General features: G+C 46.3%; 1 protein-coding gene across 1 annotated transcript in view; it reads left to right on the top strand.

Annotated features, from left to right (window-relative positions):
• Nucleotides 1-11485, top strand: part of OSBP (oxysterol binding protein) — a 34350-nt gene extending 22865 nt beyond the window's left edge. Inside the window, exons 10-14 of the mRNA XM_059070444.2 lie at nucleotides 5527-5630; nucleotides 7024-7119; nucleotides 7870-8051; nucleotides 8841-9061; nucleotides 9164-11485. Coding sequence (XP_058926427.1) covers nucleotides 5527-5630; nucleotides 7024-7119; nucleotides 7870-8051; nucleotides 8841-9061; nucleotides 9164-9306 — 746 coding nt within the window. The 3' untranslated portion in view covers nucleotides 9307-11485. The remainder of the gene's footprint in view (nucleotides 1-5526; nucleotides 5631-7023; nucleotides 7120-7869; nucleotides 8052-8840; nucleotides 9062-9163) is intronic.
• Nucleotides 11486-15081: the final 3596 nt, after the last annotated feature.

Here is a 15081-nt window from a genome sequence, read left to right as displayed (position 1 = left end):
ACTGAGTATATATGTACCACGTACTAGGTATGGTTCTAAGGTGCTCGGGAAATGTAAGTGAACAAAACAAAGATCCCAGCCTTTGTAGGGAGATTGAACAAGAATTGACATAGTGGGACTTCCCAGGTGGTGCTGTGGTTAAGAATCCGCCTGCTAATGCAGGGGACATGGGTTTGATCCATTTTCAGTGGTGTTCAACTCTCAGAGGGTAAATTGTTAAGCCAAGAGATGTCATTGAAGAAAGACAAATGGACAGGGGTGTGAGTGAGTAGGCAGATGGATGGTTTTTTGAGGTGGTGGAAGGTAGTCTGGGTCTTCCAGTAAAATAGACTGAAAAGGTTAGAGTTCTTGCAATCTGGAAAAAAGAATGCTTCTAGGAAATGTAATTGAAAGTTGCAAAATTATGAAGACTGTGGTAGAGGATAAGTATGAGTTTGCTCATCCACTCATGGAATTGGGTGGTAGCTTCAAGTTTAAAGAGATACATTTAAATAGAGGATTATTTTATAGTTTGGAGTTCTCTAACCCAGGAAGAATCACAGTTTGATATTATGAATGAAACAGCCACTCAGCCTGTTGACCTCTGTGTCAGTGACTCTGCTGGGCTCCATGCACCTTGAATTTGCCCCAGCGGCACTTTAGTCAGAAAGTCCTCCTTATATATTTTATCCATTTTTCCAATTTCTACTTTTTGATTAGAGTGATTAATCCATTTATATTTAGTATAATTACTGATTAGTTAGGATTTACATCTGCCATTTTGGTATTTTGTTTCTGTACATCTTATGTCCTTTTTGTTCCTCCTCTACTCCTCCGGTCCTTCTTTTATGTTAAATAGATACTTTTCTAGTTTACCATTTTAATTCCCTTGTTATTTCTTTTACTATATTTTTTAAAGGTATTTTTGTGGTGGTTATCCTGGGTATTAAAATTAACACCTTCTAATAATCTAGTTCAGGTTAATACCAGCTGAATTTCAACAGGATATACAAACTTTGCACTTATATGGATCTATTACCTTTTCCCTCCTTTGTGCTTTTATTTTCATACAAACTATTTTTCTACATTATCATTCCATCAACAATGCTTCTTAACTGTTGCTTTATGTAGTTGTCTTTTACATCATATAGGAGAAAAAAGTTATAAGCAGAAAGTACATTTATGCTGTCTTTTATATAGTTTAATTGCTGTTACCTTTCCTGGTCTCTTAATTTCTTAAGGTAGATTTAAGTTACTGCCTAGTGTCCTTTCATTTCAGCTTGAAGGACTTCCTTTAGCATTTCTTGAAGAGCAGATCTGCTAGCTAGGAATTCTTTCAGTTTTTGTTTTTCTGGGAATGTCTTAGTTCTCCTTGTTTATGAAGGATAATTTTGCTGGACATAGAATTCTGGGTTTGATGGTCTTTTTCTTTCAGCATTTTGAATACATCATCCGACTGCCTTCTGGCCTTCATGGTTTCTGAGGATCACTTGTGTATGATGCATCACTTCTCTCTTACTGCTTTCAGGATTCTCTGTTTGTCTTTGTCTTTCTAGTTTGATTATGATCGGTTTCAGTGTGGTGCTCTTTGAGTTGATCCTACTTGGCATTCATTGGACTTCTTGGAAGTGGAGATTAGTGTTTTTCATCAAATCTGGGGAATTGGGGGCCATTATTTCTTCAAGTGCTCCAACGGTTATCACCACCTCTGGCAGCTGTTGTGTTAAATAATTGCCCCGGATTGTTTTGATAATTGCCCCAGGAAAAAGGCTGAGGTGAGCGGGTGCTGAATCAGATCAAATAAAGATAAGCCCAGCGAGTGGGAGTTTACAGGGGGCCACCAGATAGGTCAGATAATGACAGTACTTTGGAGCTGGGCCTTGGGAGCTTCACACTGTTCTACTCCCTCCAGTGTTTGCTAGACTGCTTGCTGGTTTTCACGGCTACCATGACTGTGAGGCTACCAGTTTTCAAGGCTGCTGCTGAGCTGGGGAGAGAAGGATAGGAATGGGGCAAGTTAAAATGCCACAAAGCTCAGTTTGCTTGCTGAGATTCAGCCATTTTTCTTGAATAAATGTTTCTTGGAGTATTGTAAGCCTTTGGTTAATTTCCAGAGTTATGAAAAAGTTGATTCTGATCACTTCTGTTAGTGTGTTCTTGTTGATTTTACTGGGGAGCTGATACACGGAAGTTCTTACTCTACCATTCTGCACGTGGCTGTCTTCCCCTTTATACATTTTAAATGGCTCAGTTTTGGAATCTTTAACTTACTGTCAAGTTTTCAACATACAAATAATATATAAACGAAGGTAGTCATAGGGTGTTCTTATTCTTTCCACTGTCCCAGTGAACTGGAATGGACACTGCAGAACAACAGGTACATCATGAGGGTGGGATATAGGGTTATGGTATTGGACTGTACACGTGTTCTGCTCTTATTTTGAACTTCAGCTCTAGCTGTCACTAGCTCTGTGACCTTGGGAAAATTATTTGACCTCTCTAAGCTCAAGAGTCTTCATTTGGTAAAATGAGGATGTGGTAGGTTGAATAATGCCCCCCTGCCCCCAAATATATCCACATCCTAATCTCTGGAACCTATGAATTTATCTTTACACAGTGAAAGGAACTTTGGACGTGTGGTTAAGGATCTGGAGATGGGGAGATGATCCTGGATTATTCTGTGGGCCTAATGTAATCAACAAGGGTATTTATAAGCGGGAGGCCGGAGGTTCAGAGTCAGTGACAACAGAGGCAAGAGGTTGGAGTGATGCTAGGAAGGGTCCACAAACCAAAGAATGCAGGTGGCTGTAGTAGCTGGAAAAAGCAAGAAAATGGATTCTCCCCTTGAGCCTTCAGAAGGAACACACACCTGCTGGCTGACACCTTGATTTTAGACTTCTGACTTCTAGAACTGTAAGAGAATAAGTTGTGTTATTTTTTTAAAATTTATTTATTATTTGTTTGTCTTGGGCTGCATTGGGTCCTCATTGCTGCGTGCGGGCTTTCTGTAGTTGCGGCGAGTGGGTGCTACTCTTCGTTGCAGTGCGAGGGCTTCTCGTTGTGGTGGCTTCTCTTGCTGTGGAGCACGGGCTCTAGGCACGCGGGGTTCAGTACTTGTGGCACGCAGGCTCAGTAGTTGTGGCTCGCAGGCTGTAGAGCGCAGGCTCAGTAGTTGTGGCGCACGGCCTTAGTTGCTCCACGGCGTGTGGGATCTTCCTGGACCAGGGCTCGAACCCATGTCCCCTGCATTGGCAGGCGGATTCTTAACCACTGCACCACCAGAGAAGTCCCAAATTGTGTTATTTTAAGCCACAAAGTTTGTCATAGCTGCAGTAGGATACAGATGTAGCCTGCAGCTAAGGTATCAACAAATATTTGAGTGCCCACTGTATGCTGGTAACTATTCTAGTTGGGTACATAATGGTGAACAAGAGCTGCTTTTCCCTCATTTAGCTTGCATTCTTAAGTAGACACAAGAGTAAATAAAACAAGTACTTTGATTTTATATAGTGGTGGTTCAGTGAAGAAAATAGAGTAAGCGGAGATGGGGTTAATGACGGAGGAAGGAGAGTGTTGTGTGTTCCCTTGTAGCCGAGTCAGGAACTTCTCTGAAAAGGTTACCTTTGAGCAGAGACCTGAGAACAAAAAGAAACAAACCCGAAGATGAGGGCCCTGGGTATGGAGCAAGCATAGCACGCGTGAGAAACAGCAAGGCCACAGCAGCTGCTTCAGAGTGAGGAGGGGGGCGCGGTGGATGAGACCAGAGGGTGGGCGGGGGCCTGCTCTTGTCACGTCTTGCACGCTGTGGAAAGGAGTTGAGTTTTATTCTAACTACAGTGGGGAGCAGTGGAGAGATTTTATGGTGTGGAAAGTTGATATGACATGTTTTAAACAGATCATTTTGACTAGAGACTTGAAGGGGGCCAGAGTGGAAGCTGGGAGGCCGCACAGAGGTTCGGGCAGGAGCTGCTGGTGGCTTAGACTGTAGTGGTGAAGAACAAGCGATTTAGGCCGTAATGAGGCAGAGCAGATGTTTTTGAAGATGCCTGTGAGGAGTGAGTGAGTGAGGAGAGCCGAGCACAGTGCCTGCTACACAGCAGGTGCCCTCAGCAGAGCTGCCATTGCTAACTGCCAGTGTCGTTGTCCCCACTGTCGCCCTCATCAGCTTGACTGCTGCTGCAGCCACCAGGGCTACTTTAAGCTTTTTGTACAAGAAAGACACGCCCCAGCCACGTTTAGGGTTCGTTTCATTAGTGGTTACAGAGGGAGCTTAGAGTTACACCGTTACTGGAATTAACTGTATTATTTAATGTATATATCTTCTGAAATTTTTTGATTATTTTGAATCTCCACTCACCCCTGTTGAAGCCACTGATTTTGGTTTGGTATTCATTTGAGAGTCTAGGAACAGGAGAAGAGCTTACGTACTGAGTGCTATAAAGGGTACAAATCAGGACCAGCCCCCTGGAGAGACACATGGCAAGAGGGTGTGGGGGGATCCTGGACATGAGTTTCCATGCCGTCTCCCCATGAAATCAGGGCCCAGCAACCTCCTGGCACAATGATGTGTTTAACATCCTAGAAGCTCCACCAGGCTTCCTTGTCCAGAGATTTTATTGGGGTTTCATCGTGTGGGCACAGTTGATCAAATCCTTGGCCACGTGACTGAACTCAATATCCCGGCCTCCTTCCCTCCCTGGACGGAAGGAAATATCGTTCCCAGGAGGTCAGGAGGCCAGGTGTAGCCCATATCAGGTGACCCGCAGCCGCTGCTCTCTAATGACATGGTGGGTCTTTCTGGCCCACCCTCGTCCTAAGTCATCTTGTTGGCATAAGCTATCTCGGGGCCCACCTGAGGCACCTCACTGGCATATATCACCAGGGCCCTCATGAGTAACAAAGACACTATTGTCACTTGGGAAATTGCAAGGGTTTAGAGGTTGGACGAAGACCAGACAAATTCTTTATTATACAACACATGCTCACACATCTAATGAGTGGTGGAGCCAGTACCGCTGCTCTATCCACTACTCCCTTTTTAAAAAAAATTTACTATTAAGGCCCATAGGTAGACAAGTGGTTTGCTTAAAGTCACCCAGCTAGTTACAAACAGTAGGGCTTGTCCCCAATACTGATTACCAATGTGTGCTCTTTTCCATAATGCCGCTTTATTTTTTCATGTTGGGGCAGATGTGACCTGTTCCTGTAAATTTTGCAGCTAGTATGGCAGGTGTAGTTAATGAAAAGATTGGGGGTTTTTGCTTTCATTTTTATTTCTACATTTGTAGAATATTACTTCCCAGCTAAGCTGTATCAGCTGTCAGTGTTTGTCCTCATTAGTTATATTTTATTCATAAATTTTAAAATCACGTGAAAAATTCAATCAGTGCTTTCAACATCTATAGAGGTTATAAGTCCTTTTTGACTTATTGTTTTCTTTTTAAGAGTAAGAAATATTGATAAAATAAAATCCATCATTATTTCTAGCCAGCGAGGTGCTATTTTGCTAATATTTGGCTTAATTTGTGTACCACTCTCTGCTTCTAGGTAGCATCCACTGTATCTTCCACGCAACCGGGCACCACTACACTTGGAAAAAAGTTACCACAACGGTGCACAACATTATCGTGGGCAAATTGTGGATTGATCAGGTGAGTCAAGGAACTCGACATGCTTCTGAAGTTCAGACAAATACCTTCCTACGTCCATCTTTGTAGTATTTAGGACACGTGAGCTGGCCCCAGACTGCTGTTACTGGTTTATCGGTTCTGCCTAAGGAACTTCTCTCAGGCAGTAATCCCACCCCCAAACTCCCCGAGTTTCTGTGCCACAAACTATTACCTATAAATGACCAAGTTACAACATTCATTCAGTGACTAGTCTACTAGGGCTGTGTTAGGTACTATGAAGAATACAGGAAAGTAATAAACATGGCGCCCGCCCTTCACCCTTTCATTATTCTTCACACGTTTGTTGCCGGGCTGAGCGCTAGGTCTTGGGAGTACAAAGTCATATGAGGCATTGTCCTGCCAAGAGTTATGTTATCATTGGAGATATATGACAGATGTGTGTAGGATGAAAAGTATTTGACAAAATAGACTAGTGTAAGAGCTCTACTAAAATACTATCTAGGGGCTTCCCTGGTGGCGCAGTGGTTGAGAATCTGCCTGCCGATTCAGGGGACACGGGTTCAAGCCCCGGTCCGGGAAGATCCCACATGCCACGGAGCAGCTAAGCCCGTGCGCCACAACTACTGAGCCTGTGCTCTAGAGCCCTCGAGCCACAACTACTGAGCCTGCGTGCCACAGTTACTAAAGCCCACGTGCCTAGAGCCCATGCTCTGCCACAAGAGAAGCCACCGCAGTGAGAAGCCCGCGCACCACAACGAAGAGTAGCCCCCGCTCGCCGCAACTAGGGAAAGCCTGCACTTGGCAACGAAGACCCAACGCAGCCATAAATAAATAAACAAACAAACAAACTGTCAAACTATCTAATTCATTGTCAATTTGCTTTTAACACAATGGTTGCAGTTAATTCAGTAAAGAGAGGGAATACTGTCTGAGCAGTCAGGAAAGGCTTCCCGGTAGATGTGGGAATGAAGCTGAGTCTTAAAGAGCTTTTTGGGATTTGCAAGATAGAAAGGAGGAGAAAATGCCATGAATAAAGTGTAGAAAGGCCCACCATATGTAGGCTTGAAACGGTGAGTAGAATACTTGAAGCACAGAGTTCATGAAGGGTACGAGTGGAGGATGGTTGGGAAGGTAAATTATCACGTGAATGTCAGTGTGTTGCTGAAGGTCAAATTATGCCACTGAACGTGCGACACAGTTTTTTTAAAAAAGGTCATTTGGCCTCGATTCCAACCTGGCATATACCAAGATTACAAAGGGATTCCACAGCATCTCAAGGTTGGCTGAGACCTGAATCTGAAGTACAGGAAAGCTAGAATGTAAGATTGAAAAGAATTATGAGGCATGGGGCTTAGCATGTATTCAAGTCATCCAGTCTTAATAAAACCAATCCATGATTCTCTTCTTTTTATAGTCTGGTGAAATCGATATTGTGAATCACAAGACAGGAGACAAGTGCAATCTTAAATTTGTTCCTTATAGCTACTTCTCTCGGGATGTAGCAAGAAAGGTAAGAGAAGTTGAAATTAAAATGTTTTTCACTTAGTGTGTATCCTATAGAAAGTCTGCTCCTTTGGAGCTGGTGTAGATGGATGGATTGTGTGTGTTCATGAAAAAGGAGAAAGCCAGCAAAAGACAACAAGTTAGAGAGTAAAAGTCAAGAGCAATGAGGGATTGGCATTTCCTGGTGGTCCAGTGGTTAGGGTGCTTTCAACTGCCATGGGCCCGGGTTCGATCCCTGGTCGGGGAACTAAGATTCTGCAAGCCGCGCAGGCGTGGCCAGAAAAAAAAAAAAAGAGCAATGAGATTTGAAAATGGGAAACGAGGAAGGATGAAGGAAAGGGTTACAGGAAGAAGTCATGGGTAGTTTGAGCCCTGTGAAGTCTGAGTGAGAGTTCCGGTACCACTGCAGTGGAATTGTGCCGTGAGTTTTGATGGGAGAGTGAGGAAATCTGTTTGTGGCTCTCTCTGATTTCTGGAGAGAAGAATATAACATAATTCTGAGTATAGTCAGATCCTTTTCCTACATACATCATTACAACAAAAATCCGTACAACAAAACGGTGATGAAACCTCCAACTCTTGGCTCAGTTATTTTAAGCAGCTCAAGAAAACATAACAAAATAATTTGAATGGCTCCATGGAGTTTGTCATAACAGGATTTAACCAGTATTTACCCTAGGACTTCGGTTTCCAGCGTCGTCAGGTAAGCTAACACGGCGAATGCCGCACTCCAGAGCCCTGCTCTCCCTCTTTGTAGGTGACGGGGGAAGTGACAGATCCATCAGGAAAAGTTCACTTTGCCCTGCTGGGGACGTGGGATGAGAAAATGGAGTGTTTCAAAGTACAGCCAGTCATCGGGGAAAATGGGGGCGATGCTCGGCAGCGAGGCCACGAGGCAGAGGAGAGCAGGGTCACGCTGTGGAAGCGGAATCCTTTGCCGTGAGTACCCGTGTGGGTCCCGCCCGGGGCCTGCTGTGACCTCGGCCTTGGAGCAGTGCTGTGGCATCTCTGCCTGCCTCCCCGCTTAATTCTGTGAGGGGCTGAGCGCGGGGTCTCGGGACCTGGAGAGCTGGCCAGAAGGCTGTCCCTGCGTGGTTGGTTTGTAGCGCGCGCCGCGTCCCCGGAGAGTTCCAACTATTCATGCGACGCCTGCCAGAAACATCTGGTGTTTCCTAGAGGTCCTTGGGATTGCGGTTCAGAAGGGTGTTTTTCTATAATTTAGAGTAAAACTGTTCAGGAGTGGCTAGAGGAGAAGGATGCCCACCACCTGTGGCCCAAAGGCCTAGAGCAGCAGCATAAAGGTCCCTGAGATAATGTGCAGGACTTTGGAAATAAATTAAGAGGGAGGCCATTTGTCTCCTGTCATTATTTAATATGTTCAGTCCTCCGTAATAGCCAAGATTATCCCAGAAAGAGGTTAAAAAGGAAGCAGAGGAAACAGGAAGAAAGAAGTTTTATTTAGTAGAATGTTTCATCCTTCCTAATTTCACCTGAGCACCGCCCAGGCCCAGAAAGCTGTCCCGCTGAGTGATCCTGGGGAGGGGACGGGGACTCGGGTCCAGCCGGGTCTCTTAATGAGGCGAGCCTGACGCGGTCCCGGAGCCTTTCCGCCCGTAGAGCAGCCTGGGCGACGCAGCAGCCCTTGCAGCGAACTCAGTCGGTGCTCCTCAACTGACAAGGCTCTCAGCTCCGGCACTACCCGTCCTCTTTGTCACCCTTCACTTTTAGGAAGAACGCAGAGAACATGTACTACTTCTCAGAGCTGGCTCTAACGCTCAATGCCTGGGAAGCCGGCACCGCCCCCACGGACAGCCGGTTACGGCCCGACCAGAGGCTGATGGAGAACGGGCGCTGGGATGAGGCGAACGCTGAGAAGCAGCGCCTGGAGGAGAAGCAGAGGCTTTCCAGAAAGAAGCGAGAAGCCGACGCTGTGAGAGCCACGGAGGACGGTAGCGGACGCCTTCCACTCTGCTTCCCAGCCCCGATGCGCGGCCAATGCCCGCGTGTTTTCGGCTCTAATGCTGTTTTTCTTCACCCTCTTTCCCTCTTAGGCGCGCCCTACGACCCCTACAAGGCTCTGTGGTTCGAGCGGAAGAAGGACCCCGTCACCAAGGAGCTAGCCCACGTCTATAGGGGGGCGTACTGGGAGTGCAAGGAGAGGCAGGACTGGAGCTCGTGCCCGGACATTTTCTGAACCGGCCCTGACCCTGACGAGAGGAGGAGCCAAAGGAGAAGAGGACCGAGGGTGCACGGGGAAGCTGGCAGTCGCGACCCTCTTACCCAGAGCGTCCCTCAAGCTGGTCTGTCTTAACCAATCATTTTTTCCAAATCAATCACCAGGAGCAGACACCGTGGGTGGTGATTGGCTGGTGGCCTTAGCTGATTGAAACTGAACCGACATTCTAGATGCTGTGTGTGCGATGAGGGAGGGGCGTCCTGGCCGAGTGTTAGTGTCACCCCACTTCTGCGGCGTCACGTGCTCTCGACTCCTCCCCTCCCCCTCGGCCCCTCCCCCTCCCCCCACGGAGCCTGCCCAGCCCAGACCTGCGGAGGAGGAGGACGCGGGGATGTGGGGAGTCCGGCGCTGTTCAGAGCGAGAGCTGATTTTAGAGGTTCCCATTCAACACAAACACGTAAGACTTACCGGCAGAGGCACCGTGAATGCTCGCGGTGGAGCTGAGGCGTGACGTTGTGAAGTGTTCACAGATGGGCTCGATTTAACGGGGTGTCCCTGTGGAGAAGACTGTGGCGCTGGAACACTTGCGAGAGGGACTGTTTTGCAAGGCCGGGACGGTCAGAGTTAAATTCTTGGAAGTTTCGATCTTCACTCGCGTGAGACACCCTGCTGCCGTTCTCCATCTCCTTTGACAGCAACCAGGGCCACCTGGGTGGTCGGTAGGAGGCTTGCGTTATCCTCACAAAGGGGTTTTACCGACTCGCTCAGGCGGAGAACTTCTGAGAACACGAGGCAGGATGGAAGAAGACTGCCGGCCACTCTTGCTTTCCCGTCCTCTCTTCTCCCTCCGCACAGCACCGACCGGGGTCTGTGCCCCGTGGAGCAAAGCATTACCTGTCCCGTTCTGATACACTTCAGAATCTGAGAGAAGGAGTTTATCTGGAATAAGTTTTCACCATCTCTCAAGCCCCATGGACTGGAGCCACCTCTGGAATAATGCGTTAAGTATCTGTATATTATATATATGTAGAGAAAAATCTAATTCTTTTTTGGCTTGATTTTCCTTCTTCCCATTAAGAATCTTGATTTTTGATATCACTTATCTCCCTGGGACTCTCTCTTGGACACACTGATGTGGATTGGAGCCCCCTCTGCTTCCCACTCCTTCAGGGGCTCACAGCTTCCAGACCTGAGCAGGACCCCACCCAGCGGTTCCTGAGCAGGGACTTTTGTCCATGGTTTGTATCCTGAGGTGCCCACTGCTGTCTCAACTCTGCTCTTCTAATTACATGGCTCTTGAAAATGAAATCCTAACCTCTTTCCTACCTTTTTTCCTTCTCTTACTCGGAAGAGTATGGGTAGAAAGTCAGGGGGGTAGTTTCCGGTTTCCGCCTGCCTCTGTCCACATCTCAGCACACAGAGCTGATCCGCAAAAGAGCCTTCTTCCTGGGAATCCGGGCTAAAAGCGCTGTCACTGGGGTGGGTAAGAGAACTGCTCCTGCTGGGCCCTGGCTTCCTTCAGTGTTTTGTTCTGTGTTTAAGTCGTCTTGTTCAGAAATCTAACCCCTGTGCCACCCACCCTTGGTTGAGGATCACAAATCGAGGTGCCTTCCTTGTATGCTTTTTGTTAGTGTTTTTTGTTCCTGTTCCTTAACTGCCGAGCCTCAGCCAGTGTGGGGTCCTAGGGGGGAGAATCATTCCAGAGGAAGCCATCCCTGCAGGGAAATTGGATTTATACCGGGTAAATAGTACTCTCATTCCTTGCCCACCATCCCTTCCTTCCTAGCTGTGATGGACTTGAGAGAGGGACAACTCCTGGGGAATTTCCTCCTACAAACTCAAACTCGATTCCCAGCCTAAGCAAGGGATCATTGCAGGGCTGCTGCCTTCAAGGAGGCCCGTAAAAGCGTTGATGTTACTGGGGTGGGGGGCAGAGCTTTAGACGGCGGGAACTCCCCAGACAGGCGGAACTTCCCTGCTCTGTGTCCCGCCCCCGCTGCCCGTTCTTCCTGCGCCATCTGCACTACGTTTCCAGCCTGATCCCGAGTGAGGCTCCTGCTAATGGAAGAGGCTTCGAGTCCTTCAGGTGAAATAAAGTCACATCAGAACAAAACAAAACTATATATATTTTCGGTTTTTTTGCCTTATTGTTTTTTTTCCAAGAAAACTACTAAATTAAATAATTTTTTAAAAGTCATATTGTTTGTCTGGTTCACTTCTACTTAAGGAGGAGACAGTGGGAAGAGGTGGAGAAGTGGCCCCTCGGTGATTTGTTCTCGGCAGTCTGGGAACTTGGTCTTCATGGGAGATGGAAGGAAAAGCTGGGCACGGATTTCCAGATGTTTCGACTATCCAGCCACATTCCGGAGGACCTAACGAGCACATGAGTAGCTTTAACAGGCCCTGATGCTTCAGTGCCGCGTCACTGTCAGGGTCCCACCTTGCCATAGGGGAGTGGCTTCCAGTGTTTTTGGTACTGGGCCTGTTTCACCTCAAAAAATAAAAGTTTTCTTGAATTTAACTTATCTTGCCCATTTAGATTTTCAGGATCTTAGTTAGCTGTTCCGTGTAAGGATTCAAATTCTATATTTTGAAACACAAGCAATTGAGTATTGATTTGAAGACCTTGGAGAGAAGGAAAGGACAGTGAAAATGCTCGTTCAGTTTTTCTCTGCACAGTTCAGGGAGGGGAGAAGGTGGGCAAAGTGATCGGAGGGGCACGGAGAGGCCTCCCGTCGCGGGGAGCGCCAGTTCCTGCCCGGAGCGGGGCCCGCGTGTCACTGAGCGTCTGCTGCTGCGTCCAGAGTGCTGAGACTGGAGCTCTCAGCATTGCCCGGCTTCCACTTAAACAATATCAAGAAGTATATTTTACAGTTGTCATGTTGAATATGAGGAAAGGCACTCAAAAAATAAACTAAATAAATTTACTCAAGGTCACATAGCTGATTGGTTAGTCACAGTACTGGAATTCAAAGCTGGGTTGGTTGAACCCCAGAGTTTGTGACCTTCACAAACTTGTGCTCTGTGAGAAACTGGGTTGGAAGGCGGCTGGTAGTTAAGTCATTTCCTCCTGGATTATACATCGTGCAGAAATGCGTATCTCTGTTTCCAGAAGCTTCTTAATGTGGATAATACCATTTTGGGAGTCCCACATGAAGGAAGGTGCATTGGAGCATTCTTTTTTTTTTTTTTGGCCATGCCATGTGGCATGTGGGGTCTTAGTTCCCCAACCAGGGATTGAACCCACGCCCCCTGCATTGGAAGCATGAAGTCTTCTTTAACTACTGGACCGCCAGGGATGTCCTGGAAGGAGCATCCTTGAAGTTCAGCCTCCTGGCTCCTTGGTTTCTCAAGGCTCTCATGCCCACAAAATCAGCTATGTTGTCAGGGGCCATCTTTTCTAGCCTGGTTCTTGGGAAGGCCACTTAGCCTTGATGTTAAGTATCGACAACGTTTTTTTTCTGGCAAGCTAAAAACCATGGTAGTCGACCCTTGACACTTGTGAGAGCTGCATCCTGCAATTGGGAATACCGTATGGTATGTAATTTCCTCCAATAGGGGCAGAGTCCACTGTACGTGAAACATTTGAATAATCCCTCCTTTAGTCCTTCAATGGGCTACTGTGACATGATGGCTTGGGATGTGGATCCCGAGGAGTGTAGCTTGTTCGTGCATTCAAAATTACACCTGTCAGGGACCTCGGAGGTCCCACAAAAATGTTATACCTATAAATTTCAAAGGTCTGCTCTACTTTCTGCAAGATAAGTGAAAATCAACCTATAGTATAGTCCTAAAAGGACGTGTAGAAAAATCTTTAGAATTTATTCACTGTAAGGTATATACCTTGTGAAACCCGAAGATCAGCAAAATTTAGAGCTTGCTTCTAAAAGTTTATAAGGCTTTTGCCCAGTACTGTGCCCTGCCCTGTGGGAAGCATCCCTCAAGCCTTCCCTTCTGAAGCTCATAAAATAATCTGTGGTTATGTTCTCCTCAGACTTTCCTCCCTACTGTCTTTTCAAGTAGAGCGCTCCTTTTGGGGTTCACAATGATCCCCCCGGGGAAGGAAGCAAGCTGGTCAGATGAAGCATCTTTAAAGGCAAGAACTAAAGAGCTCAGAATCTTCTATAAGTAGCCTTGCAGAGGTCATACCTGAGTTTGACCAGGTGATTTAAGAAGTTAGTAAAGAACCAGTTGGCCCTGAGATAGGTATGGCTAGGAATGTCTCCATTCGTTCATTCATTCATTCAACATTGACTTCCAGCTTGTTGCATAACCTTAGAGATACAAATGGCAAGAAAGAGCTCAGATAAACGGGCAATTACAATCTAGTTTGATAAACGGCATGAAAGCACTGTAAAGGGGCAACAAGCCTATAGAGAGTGGGGAGGGAGGGGATAAAGACATGTCAGGGAAGCCTTCTATTCAATACAACTAGGAGAATGTATCTGAGTTGAGAGTTGCAGGTTTAACAGGGGTTAGGGGAAGGGCACCGTATAAGATGCTGCACGGATAAAGATGGAGAGCAAAGTTGAGGAAAGCATCCTGCTTTTGGATGGCTGCATGAATGGCTGGAGTTCAAGGTCAAGGAGAGGGCACTGATACAGTGATGGAGAGAGATAAGGCCCAAGTCATGGAAGTCTTTATATACCACGTAAAGAAACCTTGGTTTTCGTTTTCAGCAAGGGAGCCAGTGAAAGATTTGTAAGCAGGGTGATGGGTTCCCGTGTGGAAAATGATTGACAGGTAGTCAGATCAATTAAGAGATTGGAGAAGTTGTGAGAATGAAGAGAAGTGCAGGCATTCCAGTGTTGACTGGAAAGAACAGCGCTTGAGTATGATTCTTGGTGGAGAGCAGAGGAAGGGAGGGAGGGAGGAACGAACTTGTATTTTTCTGGCTCAGGAAACTTAGAAGGAAGGTGGTAGCAAGCTAAACAAGTCTAGAGGGAAAGATGGGTTCATTTGGGGGCATTCTGAGTTGGAGGAGCCTGTGGAGAGGTTGAGTGAGAGATTTAAAACACGGGTCCAAATGTAATGGCTACATTTTTGTAAGAACTGAGGAATGAGATGCTGAGAGAGGCTGCACATTAAAATCACCTGCAAGTTAAAAAGTTTATAATCTTGGGCTTCCCTGGTGGCGCAGTGGTTGAGAATCTGCCTGCCAATGCAGGGGACACGGGTTCGAGCCCTGGTCTGGGAAGATCCCACATGCCGCGGAGTAGCTGGGCCCGTGAGCCACAACTACTGAGCCTGCACGTCTGGAGCCTGTGCTCCGCAACAGGAGAGGCCGCGATAGTGAGAGGCCCGCGCGCCGCGATGAAGAGTGGCCCCCGCTTGCCACAACTAGAGAAAGCCCTCGCACAGAAACGAAGACCCAACACAGCAAAAATAAATAAATAAACTCCTACCCTCAACATCAACAAACAAACAAAAACCCTAGTGATGTAAAACAATCATTTATTTAAAAAAAAAAAAAAGTATATAATCCTGAGCCCCATCTGCAGAGACTCTGATTCAATTAGGGTTAGGGCTAGTGCAATTTTATATATATATATATATATATATATATATATATATATATATATATATATATATAAACACAAGGGTCACAAAATTATGAAATGGGAGGAGGAGGAGGTGGGATAAATCAGCATATTAGGGGATATTATTAAACCACAGCTTGCTTCTCAGAGTTTGAGAGGTCTAAGCCAATTCCACATTTTGACAATGTCTATATGTTTCAAATTTTTTAAACGCCAAGATGAGATTACAAAAATTGAGGTATACTTTAAATAG

The sequence above is a fragment of the Kogia breviceps genome, chromosome 7 (genome assembly GCF_026419965.1).
Source record: "Kogia breviceps isolate mKogBre1 chromosome 7, mKogBre1 haplotype 1, whole genome shotgun sequence".
NCBI lineage: Eukaryota > Metazoa > Chordata > Mammalia > Artiodactyla > Physeteridae > Kogia > Kogia breviceps.
The sequence above is the reverse complement of the archived record's forward strand: the minus strand, read 5'-3'. Positions and strand labels throughout refer to the sequence as shown.